Source organism: Bacillus rossius, chromosome 6 (assembly GCF_032445375.1).
Source record: "Bacillus rossius redtenbacheri isolate Brsri chromosome 6, Brsri_v3, whole genome shotgun sequence".
Classification (NCBI taxonomy): domain Eukaryota; kingdom Metazoa; phylum Arthropoda; class Insecta; order Phasmatodea; family Bacillidae; genus Bacillus; species Bacillus rossius.
In genome coordinates, this window is record NC_086334.1 from 54,163,000 (window position 1) to 54,177,848 (window position 14,849).

The 14,849-nt window shown below is 47.1% G+C and overlaps 1 protein-coding gene across 2 annotated transcripts in view; it reads right to left on the bottom strand.

Annotated features, from left to right (window-relative positions):
- Positions 1 to 245: 245 nt before the first annotated feature.
- The window catches only part of LOC134533200 (uncharacterized), a 34,430-nt gene continuing 19,826 nt past the window's right edge, over positions 246 to 14,849 (bottom strand). Inside the window, exons 5-7 of one of the 2 annotated variants that reach the window (XM_063370579.1) lie at positions 14,236 to 14,369; positions 5,090 to 5,246; positions 246 to 2,195 (exon numbers count right to left, since the gene is read on the bottom strand). In XM_063370579.1, the coding sequence (XP_063226649.1) occupies positions 2,122 to 2,195; positions 5,090 to 5,246; positions 14,236 to 14,369 (365 nt within the window). In that variant the 3' untranslated portion in view covers positions 246 to 2,121. The remainder of the gene's footprint in view (positions 2,196 to 5,089; positions 5,247 to 14,235; positions 14,370 to 14,849) is intronic. The other variant, XM_063370578.1, reaches the window with a different exon arrangement.

Below are 14,849 nucleotides of genomic sequence, written 5' to 3' on the forward strand. Positions count from 1 at the left end.
CATGTTGTATATAAAATTGTTATATTTGTTCTTACGTAAGTTGTAAGTGGGAACAATATTGAAATACTTTATAGTTTTTAGGAAAACTATTATAAAACATTATCTTTTTGAAAAATGTATTTAGAAAAATTTGTATACGAAATAATGAATTCCATCATAAATGTCATTTTTATTGCTTCAAGTATTAACAAATTGATTATTTTTATTTATCTAATGTAGAATTTAACCTCTCTTGGTAAGAAAGGCCGCGTAAAATGTTTTGATGATATGGAGAAAATATAGGGACTTTTGAGAAATTTGGAATCAATTTTGTGTAAAGAGTGAAAAATGTTCGACAAATTAGTGAATATATTGGAAACAAAATTACAATAAAATAACTATCACCCTGGCACCGCAGTACCTTTTGGGAACTCAACTACACCAGAACTAGCCTTTAGCAATCAGTATGTTACTAACAATAAATTGAGCCGGCGCCGGGGTCGCCAAGGAAAGACATCAACGGCGGGCCGGCGGATCCAGCGCCTGATTTTCCTCATCCCTCACGACATCGCTGCCAAGCGGGTGGACCGTACGCGCCTGGCCCACGGCCGCTTTGATCGCATCTCTAGCAATCCCTTCTTCGAGGCTGGGCCTACTTCTTCATTTATGGCTCAACTTCGCATCTTCTGTCTACTCTTCATCACTTTAGAAGCCAGGAGGCTTCCGCTTTCTTCGACATCTACGGACCGAATTGATGACGAGGGATGATCGGGGAGGACAGTAGCGCGAGAATACCGCGCATGTTTGCCGATTGACATTGGAGCTGGTCGCCTACTCGGGGCTTTTAGCATGGGAGGTTGAGCCAGCGCCGGGGTCTCCCATGAAAGACATCGACGGTGTGCCGAAAATGCTTTAGAGATCCGCCTCGACTGAGATGTTTCCCCTCCTTGTTCCCCCTTCCCCTGGTGTAGTGTCAACGTTTCCCCTCCGCGCCTGCTCTGTTAGTTCGCCGAGCTGTGAACGTGAAGCTTGAGAGGTATGGGGGTCTTCTTGAGCGAGCGGGGAACGGACCAACATGTGGAGGTAGCAGCAGGGGATCCTTTTTGGACTGTGGGCACGAGGACGGCGTGCCATGTAAGTTGACTTAATAGATTGCGGCCTTATTCCAAATTTTCGTTTGGCACCGTCCTTCTAAATTCCATTTCGAATTAATGTCTGTCTGGGCCATGTTTCTTCAGTCTTCGGTTAGTCATGCAAAAACCTACCCCTGCTCAGTTGTCCGTTGCCGGAAAGGCTAACTTTCATTTTGACTTAGTGGCTGCGAGGTCTTAGAGGCCTGTCACTTTAAATTGTTCAGTGGGACTCGACATGCACGGTCTAAAGGGAACCTGTGAATTAACTGTGTGGGTCATTGCCGCGAGGTTTGGGCCTAGCATTAATCAGTAATCTCTGCATTATTTTCATTCTATATTTATGATTTGTATTTCCTGTATTTAATGAGGCCTCATGGTTTAGTAATCATTACTGTAATTTCTGAAACTATTAATTTTTGTTTATTAATCATTTGGGATTGTAATGTCTGCAGCTCTTAATATTGTTATCAGTCACGTTCGTAATATTCAGGATTGAGATTTTAATTGTACGTACGATTTGCTTTGTGTCTGCTGTGCAGATGTGCTCTATGTGCATGTGTTATGACCTGTTATTAGAAAATATAAACCTATTTGCATGGAACCCTCTTTGTTTCTTTACAAGCAAGTATGAACTAGCTTGAGTCCCCTGAGGCTCGTCACTATAATTGTATGTGAATCAGGAAGGGCGTAAGACCGTGTTTCGTTCTTGTCTTGGCCTAGTATTCCCTTAGCTGGTTCAAAATATCATGTTCGGTTCTGTTAAATTCACAGCAAGGCGAAGTACTCATTTCAAAAGTCATTTTCATCAAAAAATGCATAGTTTAGTACAGTGGAATGTTTGGGTGATTTGAAAGTGTTTCCAAGTGCATTTAAATGATTTTTTTCATCTTGGTTAGCAACTACCATTAACGTTATAAATAAATGGTTAAGTTTCCCAGTTCTTAAAGTCTCATTCTAAAATATAAATGCAATAACATTTTTATTGTATTTTATAACGCGCATAAGAAATTTATTGCATCAATTTGTAACACTGCCAGACTAAGAAAAAGTACGTTCCTGCTGAAAGCCGTTGCACGGATGTTCCTGAAAAAAAATATATATAAAGGAATGTAAGACAGTTATAATTTTACATACACATACATTTTCCAACACAGTACAAATAAATAATTTCTACCATATAATGTTCTTATAAAATCAACGTTAAATATACATTTAAACTTATCTGCCATGTAAGGTGAAGTAGTATTAAGGCTCGTTCTGTCGCGTCATGTTTAGTTATTTTATTGTTGTGAATGTTATTTAAAGGCTATTTGTGAAACTGTAACACGATACATTCCTTGTATCTGTCACTGTGTTATACTATTTTCAATAGATATTCACTAAGTTTAATATAACGGTTGTAAAAATTAACATAATTGAAAAAAAATATATATTTATAAACACTTGCATAATTTTTACACTTACTATATTGCACTTAGTGAATATTTGTTGAAAATATTAGCGACAGAACAACTAATGCATTGTAGGTAACTTGTTAAAATCTCAGAATCACCCCTTAAATAATATTAATGACGAGAAAAAACCCAACATGACGTATGAGAACGAGCCTTAAGGATGGAGAATCCGACTAATATGGTAACCATTCTGCAATTATCTGACTGAAAATAGTGTTGAAAAGTTTTAAGGGTACCCACTGTAAATATAAATGCTCATTGGTATTTAACTTTGAAGTTAAAGTGGTGAATTTTGTAAAGTGAAAACAGACGAGATTTGAAAAAATTTTTTGGTGGCCTGCGATAAGGAAAAGTAGGGAATTGATTAGCCAGCACAGTGCAAGGTCTGTAATCCGGCACAAAGCAGCTTAGTATATTCTGTAATCCGGCACAAATCGAGCTACCCACGTTCATTTTTTCCCCCTGGTGTATTTCAGCTGATGAGCTCGGCCTCCTGGTCGCCTTTATGCGGAGTAGGCTTGTTTTAGTTCACCCCTGCTTTATGTTGCCGTCGGTTTTAATTACTGTTTCATAGCGGGTTTAATTATATATTCTTACACTCCTGTTTCCCCTTAAACCCTTAAGTCAAAATTTTTCAATTCCTAAGATTTAAGCTACTTATTTTTAATTTTCTTATCGTGAATAAACTATTATTTTTGTGTAGTATTAATACTACACGATAATTATAGTATTAATGAATACTTATTATAGAAAAACTAATAAAAGTTAAAATAAAATAAATTTATTTCATACTTAAATGATAATGTCCACTAGAATGTAATAACACGTTAACCCACACATCCAAGGGTTGATAAACTCCATGTATCATTGAGATATAAATTGTCCACTTCAGTAGACGAATATACTGAAAGTGTTACAATTATATTGACGTTCGATAATCCGCCGAAATCACCGATCTGACATGGCAGTGATTGTGAACGTGCAAATAATTAACACAGCAGGTGGGGCGTTGTGTTTTCCGTAGACCCTCTACAGCGCCCCTCATCCTTGGTTGGCTGTGTACATGTTAATGGGCTTTTACACTCTCTTCCTTGTGTACGAGTTCTGATATTAGTCAAGGGCGTTGCCAGCCGATGGCCTGGGGGGGGGGGGGGCAAGTTGTGGGAAAAGTATGTATTTTTGGCATTTGGCTACATTTTTTTTGAATCTCTAGGGCTCTGTGGGGGGGGGGGGGGGGGGCAAAAGTGCTCCCCCTGCCCCCCCCCCCCTGGCGACGCCCTTGGAATATGTTGACCTTGCTTTGATGAGCTCTGTTGCCAAATACACCCACAAGTGTTGAACACAACTCTACAATGTAATAATTAAATTTAATTTTTAAATGTACCAAAACTTCTATTCTATAAAGGAAAAATGGGAATGAGGATTTTGGAAATAGAGTTTCTTGTTGTATTTCATCAAGAGCATCATATGATAAAATTAAATTATTAATAATAACGTAAAAGAAAGACGTCATCTTGAATTCAACTATTTTTTGCCACCAGAATTATTTCATATCATTATTTTGGCTCTGTTTGATTATAGCATATAATTAAAGACATTCCTTGCTGTTAATAGTGATCTACTACTAAAAATAGTTTCTACTTTGAAATAATAATTTGTGTTTACAAATGAAATTTTTTTCTTTTGCAACGTATACAACTGTAATAACACTGTCAAAAAACACTATTTTATGGTCTTTGAAGATCACCAAATATTAAATAAAAAATAGCAAAACTTATTATACTTATGAATGGCATGCTAAATAAGAATTTTAAAGTTAACAATCCAGGTCGTATCAATATGGCAACACTGGGTACCATTTGCTCTGTACTGCAATCTAAGCGCGAGACAGACTATAGAATTATTGGATGTACAATTGAAAAGAAAATTAATTAGTTTGAAAAACAGTATTGTCCTCGGCTGTAACGTACTGATATTAAAGCCCCTCTCTTTTTAAAAAGTCTCGTCTGTGCTATATTTCTAAGGATCTCTGAAGAACCACGGAATCAAATTGCAGCTAGTATCAAGAAAACAGTCGGGCGGTGGCGACAACAATCAGGGAAACCTACCGTTGAAACAGTCTCGGCTACGATATTAAAGCACAACATATATTTAGTCAAATATTTTAAAACTTAATCTTACTAACCGCAAACATTAAAAAGTTCTTTTAATATAGGTATTCTAACCTAACCTAACCGACAATTCTACCGTTATCGCAAATTTGTAATATTTAAAACTAATATAACCACCCGTTCAAATGTTAAAACTACTAACATTATGGAGTTTTTATTTTTGATTTTCCGGAATGTGGTCTTCGTCCATAAATCTTCCAACCAAACACAACACATGCGCTGTAAGTGTAATTTAAAGTTCAGATCCTCCACGGGTTGATTGTCATGTAACCAGCGAGAGAGAGTGAAAGGCAGAGCATGCAGTACTGTGGACTAGGAATGGACTGTGAGCGGAGGGCGAGGAGACGCAGACCTGAGCGCTGGCGGCGACACACGGTGACGGAGCGACTGGCCGCGCGCAGCCAGCCCCGCGTCACAGCCTCGCACCTCAGCCACAGGCGCTCCTGCAGGCCAGGCCACGCCACGTCCACCTGCAGCGTCGCGCCGCTGACCACCCGCTCACTCGCCACCTGCACCACGGCGAGCCACACTCAGACAGTTCCCAAGTCCTCCCGAGGCACGACAGCCACATTCAGACGGTTCCCAAGTCCTCCCGAGGCACGACAGACACACTCAGAGAGTTCCCAAGTCCTCCCGAGGCAAGACAGACACACTCAGACAGTTCCCAAGTCCTCCCGAGGCACGACAGACACACTCAGACAGTTCCCAAGTCCTCCCGAGGCAAGACAGACACACTCAGACAGTTCCCAAGTCCTCCCGAGGCACGACAGACACACTCAGACAGTTCCCAAGTCCTCCCGAGGCAAGACAGACACACTCAGACAGTTCCCAAGTCCTCCCGAGGCACGACAGACACACTCAGACAGTTCCCAAGTCCTCCCGAGGCAAGACAGACACACTCAGACAGTTCCCAAGTCCTCCCGAGGCACGACAGACACACTCAGACAGTTCCCAAGTCCTCCCGAGGCAAGACAGACACACTCAGACAGTTCCCAAGTCCTCCCGAGGCACGACAGACACACTCAGACAGTTCCCAAGTCCTCCCGAGGCAAGACAGACACACTCAGACAGTTCCCAAGTCCTCCCGAGGCACGACAGACACACTCAGACAGTTCCCAAGTCCTCCCGAGGCACGACAGACACACTCAGACAGTTCCCAAGTCCTCCCGAGGCACGACCGATACACTCAGACAGTTCCCAAGTCCTCCCGAGGCAAGACAGACACACTCAGACAGTTCCCAAGTCCTCCCGAGGCACGACAGACACACTCAGACCGGTCCCAAGTCCTCCCGAGGGACGAAAGACACACACAGACAGTTCCCAAGTCCTCCCGAGGCACTACAGCCACACTCAGACAGTTCCCAAGTCCTCCCGAGGCAAGACAGACACACTCAGACAGTTCCCAAGCCCTCCCGAGGCACGACAGCCACATTCAGACAGTTCCCAAGTCCTCCCGAGGCACGACAGACACACTCAGACAGTTCCCAAGTCCTCCCGAGGCACGACAGACACACTCAGACAGTTCCCAAGTCCTCCCGAGGCAAGACAGACACACTCAGACAGTTCCCAAGTCCTCCCGAGGCACGACAGACACACTCAGACAGTTCCCAAGTCCTCCCGAGGCACGACAGACACACTCAGACAGTTCCCAAGTCCTCCCGAGGCAAGACAGACACACACAGACAGTTCCCAAGTCCTCCCGAGGCACGACAGACACACACAGACAGTTCCCAAGTCCTCCCGAGGCACGACAGACACACTCAGACAGTTCCCAAGTCCTCCCGAGGCAAGACAGACACACACAGACAGTTCCCAAGTCCTCCCGAGGCAAGACAGACACACACAGACAGTTCCCAAGTCCTCCCGAGGCAAGACAGACACACTCAGACAGTTCCCAAGTCCTCCTGAGGCAAGACAGACACACTCAGACAGTTCCCAAGTCCTCCCGAGGCACGACAGACACACTCAGACAGTTCCCAAGTCCTCCCGAGGCACGACAGATACACTCAGACAGTTCCCAAGTCCTCCCGAGGCACGACAGACACACACAGACAGTTACCAAGTCCTCCCGAGGCACGACAGACACACTCAGACAGTTCCCAAGTCCTCCCGAGGCAAGACAGACACACTCAGACAGTTCCCAAGCCCTCCCGAGGCACGACAGCCACATTCAGACTGTTCCCAAGTCCTCCCGAGGCACGACAGACACACTCAGACAGTTCCCAAGTCCTCCCGAGGCACGACAGACACACTCAGACAGTTCCCAAGTCCTCCCGAGGCAAGACAGACACACTCAGACAGTTCCCAAGTCCTCCGGAGGCACGACAGACACACTCAGACAGTTCCCAAGTCCTCCCGAGGCACGACAGATACACTCAGACAGTTCCCAAGTCCTCCCGAGGCACGACAGACACACTCAGACAGGTCCCAAGTCCTCCCGAGGCACGACAGACACACACAGACAGTTCCCAAGTCCTCCCGAGGCACTACAGCCACACTCAGACAGTTCCCAAGTCCTCCCAAAGCACTACAGCCACATTCAGACAGTTCCCAAGTCCTCCCGAGGCACGACAGCCACATTCAGACAGTTCCCAAGTCCTCCCGAGGCACGACAGACACACTCAGAGAGTTCCCAAGTCCTCCCGAGGCACGACAGATACACTCAGACAGTTCCCAAGTCCTCCCGAGGCACGACAGACACACTCAGACAGTTCAAAAGTCCTCCCGAGGCACGACAGACACACTCAGACAGTTCCCAAGTCCTCCCGAGGCACGACAGACACACTCAGACAGTTCCCAAGTCCTCCCGAGGCACGACAGATACACTCAGACAGTTCCCAAGTCCTCCCGAGGCACGACAGACACACTCAGACAGTTCCCAAGTCCTCCCGAGGCACGACAGACACACTCAGACAGTTCCCAAGTCCTCCCGAGGCACGACAGATACACTCAGACAGTTCCCAAGTCCTCCCGAGGCACGACAGACAAACTCTGACAGTTCCCAAGTCCTCCCGAGGCACGACAGACACACTCAGACAGTTCCCAAGTCCTCCCGAGGCACGACTGACACACTCAGACAGTTTCCAAGTCCTCCCGAGGCACGACAGACACACTCAGACAGTTCCCAAGTCCTCCCGAGGCACGACAGACACACTCAGACAGTTCCCAAGTCCTCCCGAGGCACGACAGATACACTCAGACAGTTCCCAAGTCCTCCCGAGGCACGACAGACACACTCAGACAGTTCCCAAGTACTCCCGAGGCAAGACAGACACACTCAGACAGTTACCAAGTCCTCCCGAGGCACGACAGACACACTCAGACAGTTCCCAAGTCCTCCCGAGGCACGACAGACACACTCAGACAGTTCCCAAGTCCTCCCGAGGCACGACAGACACACTCAGACAGTTCCCAAGTCCTCCCGAGGCACGACAGACAAACTCAGACAGTTCCCAAGTCCCCCTAAAGCACGACAGCCACATTCAGACAGTTCCCAAGTCCTCCCGAGGCACGACAGACACACTCAGACAGTTCCCAAGTCCTCCTAAAGCACGACAGCCACATTCAGACAGTTCCTAAGTCCTCCCAAAGCACGGCAGCCACATTCAGACAGTTCCCAAGTCCTCCCAAAGCACGGCAGCCACATTCAGACAGTTCTCAAGTCCTCCCGAGGCACGACAGACACACACAGACAGTTCCCAAGTCCTCCCGAGGCACGACAGACACACACAGACAGTTCCCAAGTCCTCCCAAAGCACGACAGCCACATTCAGACAGTTCCCAAGTCCTCCCAAAGCACGGCAGCCACATTCAGACAGTTCTCAAGTCCTCCCGAGGCACGACAGACACACACAGACAGTTCCCAAGTCCTCCCAAAGCACGACAGCCACATTCAGACAGTTCCCAAGTCCTCCCGAGGCACGACAGACACACTCAGACAGTTCCCAAGTCCTCCTAAAGCACGACAGCCACATTCAGACAGTTCCTAAGTCCTCCCAAAGCACGGCAGCCACATTCAGACAGTTCCCAAGTCCTCCCAAAGCACGGCAGCCACATTCAGACAGTTCTCAAGTCCTCCCGAGGCACGACAGACACACACAGACAGTTCCCAAGTCCTCCCGAGGCACGACAGACACACACAGACAGTTCCCAAGTCCTCCTAAAGCACGACAGCCACATTCAGACAGTTCCTAAGTCCTCCCAAAGCACGGCAGCCACATTCAGACAGTTCCCAAGTCCTCCCAAAGCACGGCAGCCACATTCAGACAGTTCTCAAGTCCTCCCGAGGCACGACAGACACACACAGACAGTTCCCGAATCCTCCCGAGGCACGACAGACACACTCAGACAGTTCCCAAGTCGTCCCGAGGCACGACTGACACACTCAGACAGTTCCCAAGTCCTCCCGAGGCACGACAGCCACATTCAGACAGTTCCCAAGTCCTCCCGAGGCAAGACAGACACACTCAGACAGTTCCCAAGTCCTCCCGAGGCACGACAGACACACTCAGACAGTTCCCAAGTCCTCCCGAGGCAAGACAGACACACTCAGACAGTTCCCAAGTCCTCCCGAGGCACGACAGACACACTCAGACAGTTCCCAAGTCCTCCCGAGGCACGACAGACACACTCAGACAGTTCCCAAGTCCTCCCGAGTCAAGACAGACACACACAGACAGTTCCCAAGTCCTCCCGAGGCACGACAGACACACACAGACAGTTCCCAAGTCCTCCCGAGGCACGACAGACACACTCAGACAGTTCCCAAGTCCTCCCGAGGCAAGACAGACACACACAGACAGTTCCCAAGTCCTCCCGAGGCAAGACAGACACACTCAGACAGTTCCCAAGTCCTCCCGAGGCAAGACAGACACACTCAGACAGTTCCCAAGTCCTCCCGAGGCACGACAGACACACTCAGACAGTTCCCAAGTCCTCCCGAGGCACGACAGATACACTCAGACAGTTCCCAAGTCCTCCCGAGGCACGACAGACACACACAGACAGTTCCCAAGTCCTCCCGAGGCACGACAGACACACTCAGACAGTTCCCAAGTCCTCCCGAGGCAAGACAGACACACTCAGACAGATCCCAAGCCCTCCCGAGGCACGACAGCCACATTCAGACAGTTCCCAAGTCCTCCCGAGGCACGACAGACACACTCAGACAGTTCCCAAGTCCTCCCGAGGCACGACAGACACACTCAGACAGTTCCCAAGTCCTCCCGAGGCAAGACAGACACACTCAGACAGTTCCCAAGTCCTCCCGAGGCACAACAGACACACTCAGACAGTTCCCAAGTCCTCCCGAGGCACGATAGATACACTCAGACAGTTCCCAAGTCCTCCCGAGGCAAGACAGACACACTCAGACAGTTCCCAAGTCCTCCCGAGGCACGACAGACACACTCAGACAGGTCCCAAGTCCTCCCGAGGCACGACAGACACACACAGACAGTTCCCAAGTCCTCCCGAGGCACTACAGCCACACTCAGACAGTTCCCAAGTCCTCCCAAAGCACTACAGCCACATTCAGACAGTTCCCAAGTCCTCCCGAGGCACGACAGCCACATTCAGACAGTTCCCAAGTCCTCCCGAGGCACGACAGACACACTCAGAGAGTTCCCAAGTCCTCCCGAGGCACGACAGATACACTCAGACAGTTCCCAAGTCCTCCCGAGTCACGACAGACACACTCAGACAGTTCCTAAGTCCTCCCGAGGCACGACAGACACACTCAGACAGTTCCCAAGTCCTCCCGAGGCACGACAGACACACTCAGACAGTTCCCAAGTCCTCCCGAGGCACGACAGATACACTCAGACAGTTCCCAAGTCCTCCCGAGGCACGACAGACACACTCAGACAGTTCCCAAGTCCTCCCGAGGCACGACAGACACACTCAGACAGTTCCCAAGTCCTCCCGAGGCACGACAGATACACTCAGACAGTTCCCAAGTCCTCCCGAGGCACGACAGACACACTCAGACAGTTCCCAAGTCCTCCCAAGGCACGACAGACACACTCAGACAGTTCCCAAGTCCTCCCGAGGCACGACTGACACACTCAGACAGTTCCCAAGTCCTCCCGAGGCACGACAGACACACTCAGACAGTTCCCAAGTCCTCCCGAGGCACGACAGACACACTCAGACAGTTCCCAAGTCCTCCCGAGGCACGACAGATACACTCAGACAGTTCCCAAGTCCTCCCGAGGCACGACAGACACACTCAGACAGTTCCCAAGTCCTCCCGAGGCAAGACAGACACACTCAGACAGTTACCAAGTCCTCCCGAGGCACGACAGACACACTCAGACAGTTCCCAAGTCCTCCCGAGGCACGACAGACACACTCAGACAGTTCCTAAGTCCTCCCGAGGCACGACAGACACACTCAGACAGTTCCCAAGTCCTCCCGAGGCACGACAGACAAACTCTGACAGTTCCCAAGTCCTCCCAAAGCACGACAGCCACATTCAGACAGTTCCCAAGTCCTCCCGAGGCACGACAGACACACTCAGACAGTTCCCAAGTCCTCCTAAAGCACGACAGCCACATTCAGACAGTTCCCAAGTCCTCCCGAGGCACGACAGACACACTCAGACAGTTCCCAAGTCCTCCTAAAGCACGACAGCCACATTCAGACAGTTCCTAAGTCCTCCCAAAGCACGGCAGCCACATTCAGACAGTTCCCAAGTCCTCCCAAAGCACGGCAGCCACATTCAGACAGTTCTCAAGTCCTCCCGAGGCACGACAGACACACACAGACAGTTCCCAGGTCCTCCCGAGGCACGACAGACACACACAATCAGTTCCCAAGTCCTCCCAAAGCACGACAGCCACATTCAGACAGTTCCCAAGTCCTCCCGAGGCACGACAGACACACTCAGACAGTTCCCAAGTCCTCCCAAAGCACGGCAGCCACATTCAAACAGTTCCCAAGTTCTCCCGAGGCACGACAGCCACATTCAGACAGTTCCCAAGTCCTCCCGAGGCACGACAGACACACACAGACAGTTCCCAAGTCCTTCCGAGGCACGACAGACACACTCAGACAGTTCCCAAGTCCACCTAAGGCGTGACAGCCACTCTCAGACAGTTATTAAGTCCTCCCGAGGCACGATAGCCACATTCAGACAGTTCCCAAGTCCTCCCGAGGCACGACAGCCACACTCAGACAGTTCCCAAGTCCTCCCAAAGCACGACAGCCACATTCAGACAGTTCCCAAGTCCTCCCGAGGCACGATAGACACACACAGACAGTTCCCAAGTCCTCCCAAAGCACGACAGCCACATTCAGACAGTTCCCAAGTCCTCCCGAGGCACGACAGACACACACAGACAGTTCCTAAGTCCTCCCGAGGCACAACAGACACATTCAAACAGTTCACAAGTTCTCCCGAGGCACGACAGCCACACTCAGACAGTTCCCAAGTCCACCTAAGGCGTGACAGCCACTCTCAGACAGTTACCAAGTCCTCCCGAGGCACGATAGCCACACCCATACTGTTCCCAAGTCCACCCAAAGCACGACAATTACACTCGGACATTTACCAAGTCCTTCCAAAGAACGACTGCTAAAGTAAGCAATCATACATGCTTTTCTTTACACTTTGTATGAAAACAAAATAGGCCTTTGTTAAAATTATATCATGTATATCTGTTAATTATCGCATTGCACACTTCAGTGTATAAGCCACTAAATAAATTAGCAAAAAATATCTACATTAACACTCCAACATTCAAAGGCGCCACGAGACAGTATAACCTCCGCAATGGGTAAATGCTCCTGTTTTCATCAGTTTTATGGGCAATTAAGCCATTAAATGTAGGAACTTAAAATTTATTTATTGTCACATATTTACTTCTACGGCTCAACCTCCCAGAGGAACAAAAGGCATGGTATATGAGCTAAGTGAAATGGGAAATTGAAATAAAATCATACAGTTACGAATTGTATAGTAAGTTCGCCGCTTCCTCGTGCAACTTTCTGATCGTAATAAATTAGTTTTGCAAACTCTATTAATATTAAGATTTTCGAGTATATGTTAAAGTTGCTAACCTATCCTAACCAGCCTTTCATTTTAGTTACGTTCACCTAGACGAGAGAGAACCTACATTTTCGAAAGAAAAAAAAATTCCAACGTATTTTTGCAATAATTTTATTTTTGTAACATATATAACCTAAACAACATTTTACTCTTATGGTTTGGAATTTATTTTTCATTTGCGAGCATTTACTGTAGCACTTTTGGCCTCAAAAGGATAACTTTCACGAATTAATTAATAGTACTTTTATGATCAATACCGAATGCCAGACAACGAGTCTATGCAGTTGAGATGGAAGCCTCGCACCTATGGACGAAAAGATGATGGTTACATGGCGATCGGGTCCTCGGTGGGTGTGATCGCTAGGGCATCACGTTTTTGTGGCGAGGGTCGTGGGTTCGAACCCCGCACGCCAGCATGACTCACAGTTACGCGTTATAGTGGTCCGGAGTGTGTTACAATCTCGGATGTTCAATTGCATTAAGCCTATATGTATGACCGAAGTGCCATAATACTATATCAAATAAAACATAGGATTTTTTTTACTGCTTAGCAATGTTTTACAAACAAATTGCGTTATGTAAAAAACAAGTGAGCGAGGTTTTTCAGTAACTGGCCAGAGACGTGTAAAATATAACATCGGTAACGAGGAAATTCATGTGTTCTGTTGCAAATGCTCTTATAACAGAAACTCGGACCCGAAATTCAACGTAGAATTGTTTATAACAATTCCGAGCGTGATAAATATACGCGAATTTCGTTTTCAACTACATTTCTGGACGCGAATCACACGTAGTTTCTGCACCCACCGCCAGAATTCGCTGCCGGGGCCGCTATATAGACTTCAAATCATTCCATTTGCAGAGAGAAATTTAATCTATATAATGAAATGGCTCCGATAAAAGCGAAAAAAACCGTTCAAAAATACTGACGCCTGGCATTGGATCTGGTTTTCAACAAGGAATTTTATTTAATTATTGACCATCTTGTTTAAATTAATTGATAATTTATATTATAGAGTTTCCCTTTGGCTTCGTGAACTTTGGATCGCGCCATTCGCCATAGATGGCAGCACTGCCTGCCACACATTTCCGCTTCTTTACTTCCGTCGCATTTCCAAAATTACTCCGACCTAATGCCGTGTAAGGAGAGCTAAGATGTTGCACATCAATAACGTGCAATGGATTTCAACGACGCGAACCATTTACTACAGTCGTCGTGTGCGGTTGTTGTCTTCTCGGTTCATTTTATCATACTTTATGGGTGGCTTCATCAAGGTACACGGTACCCAACGCTTAACGTTGTTTCAAGTCTTACGGTAATGAAAAAAAAAAAGAAGCTGTTATTACTCTCCCACAGCGGCTAATCCGTGGTTACAGTTCAGGAAATGCGTATGGATAGGGATTATTATTTTTTTGAGATGGTAAGGTTACAGTTCGGCGCTACTCACTACCACGTCGTTGACGAAGAAGGTAAGTGTGACCTCGGGCTCGGGAGACACTGTCGTGCAGTTGGCAGCGAAGATGTACCCGTGACTCGTCAGCCTTTTCTCCACCGCTATCTCCGGCGAGAGGTGGTCCACGTCTGTGCCAGTACATGGTCAATACATGTTGTTATTAGCTTCACACAGTAACTACATAATGTATATTTTTTAAATTTGCAGTACATGCATGGTAAAGGAACAATCTAAAGAAATAAGATAATCAACTACCTTGAAATCAGCCATGGTGAAAATGTTTTACAATTTATAATTTTACTTCAGCAAGCCCATGTGCTTAAGAATGGTCAATAAGAGGGATCCACCCTCATGCTAAGCTTGGCTTTCCTTAAGGGCGCACTTTACTTAATTGTTTTGTGTTTTCACCTTTGATTTTATTTTGATTAATATTATTATACGAATACTTTATGGAGAGTTATTGTTACGATATGTGGTCTATAAACAACTACACACAAGATGTATTGGCTCCACAATAATGACGTTTTCTGTCGTCCAGAAATATGGGCCAGGGCTTTTAAACTAACAAAATTATTTGTAAGAGATGTTATAAAATAAAAGGATTTAAC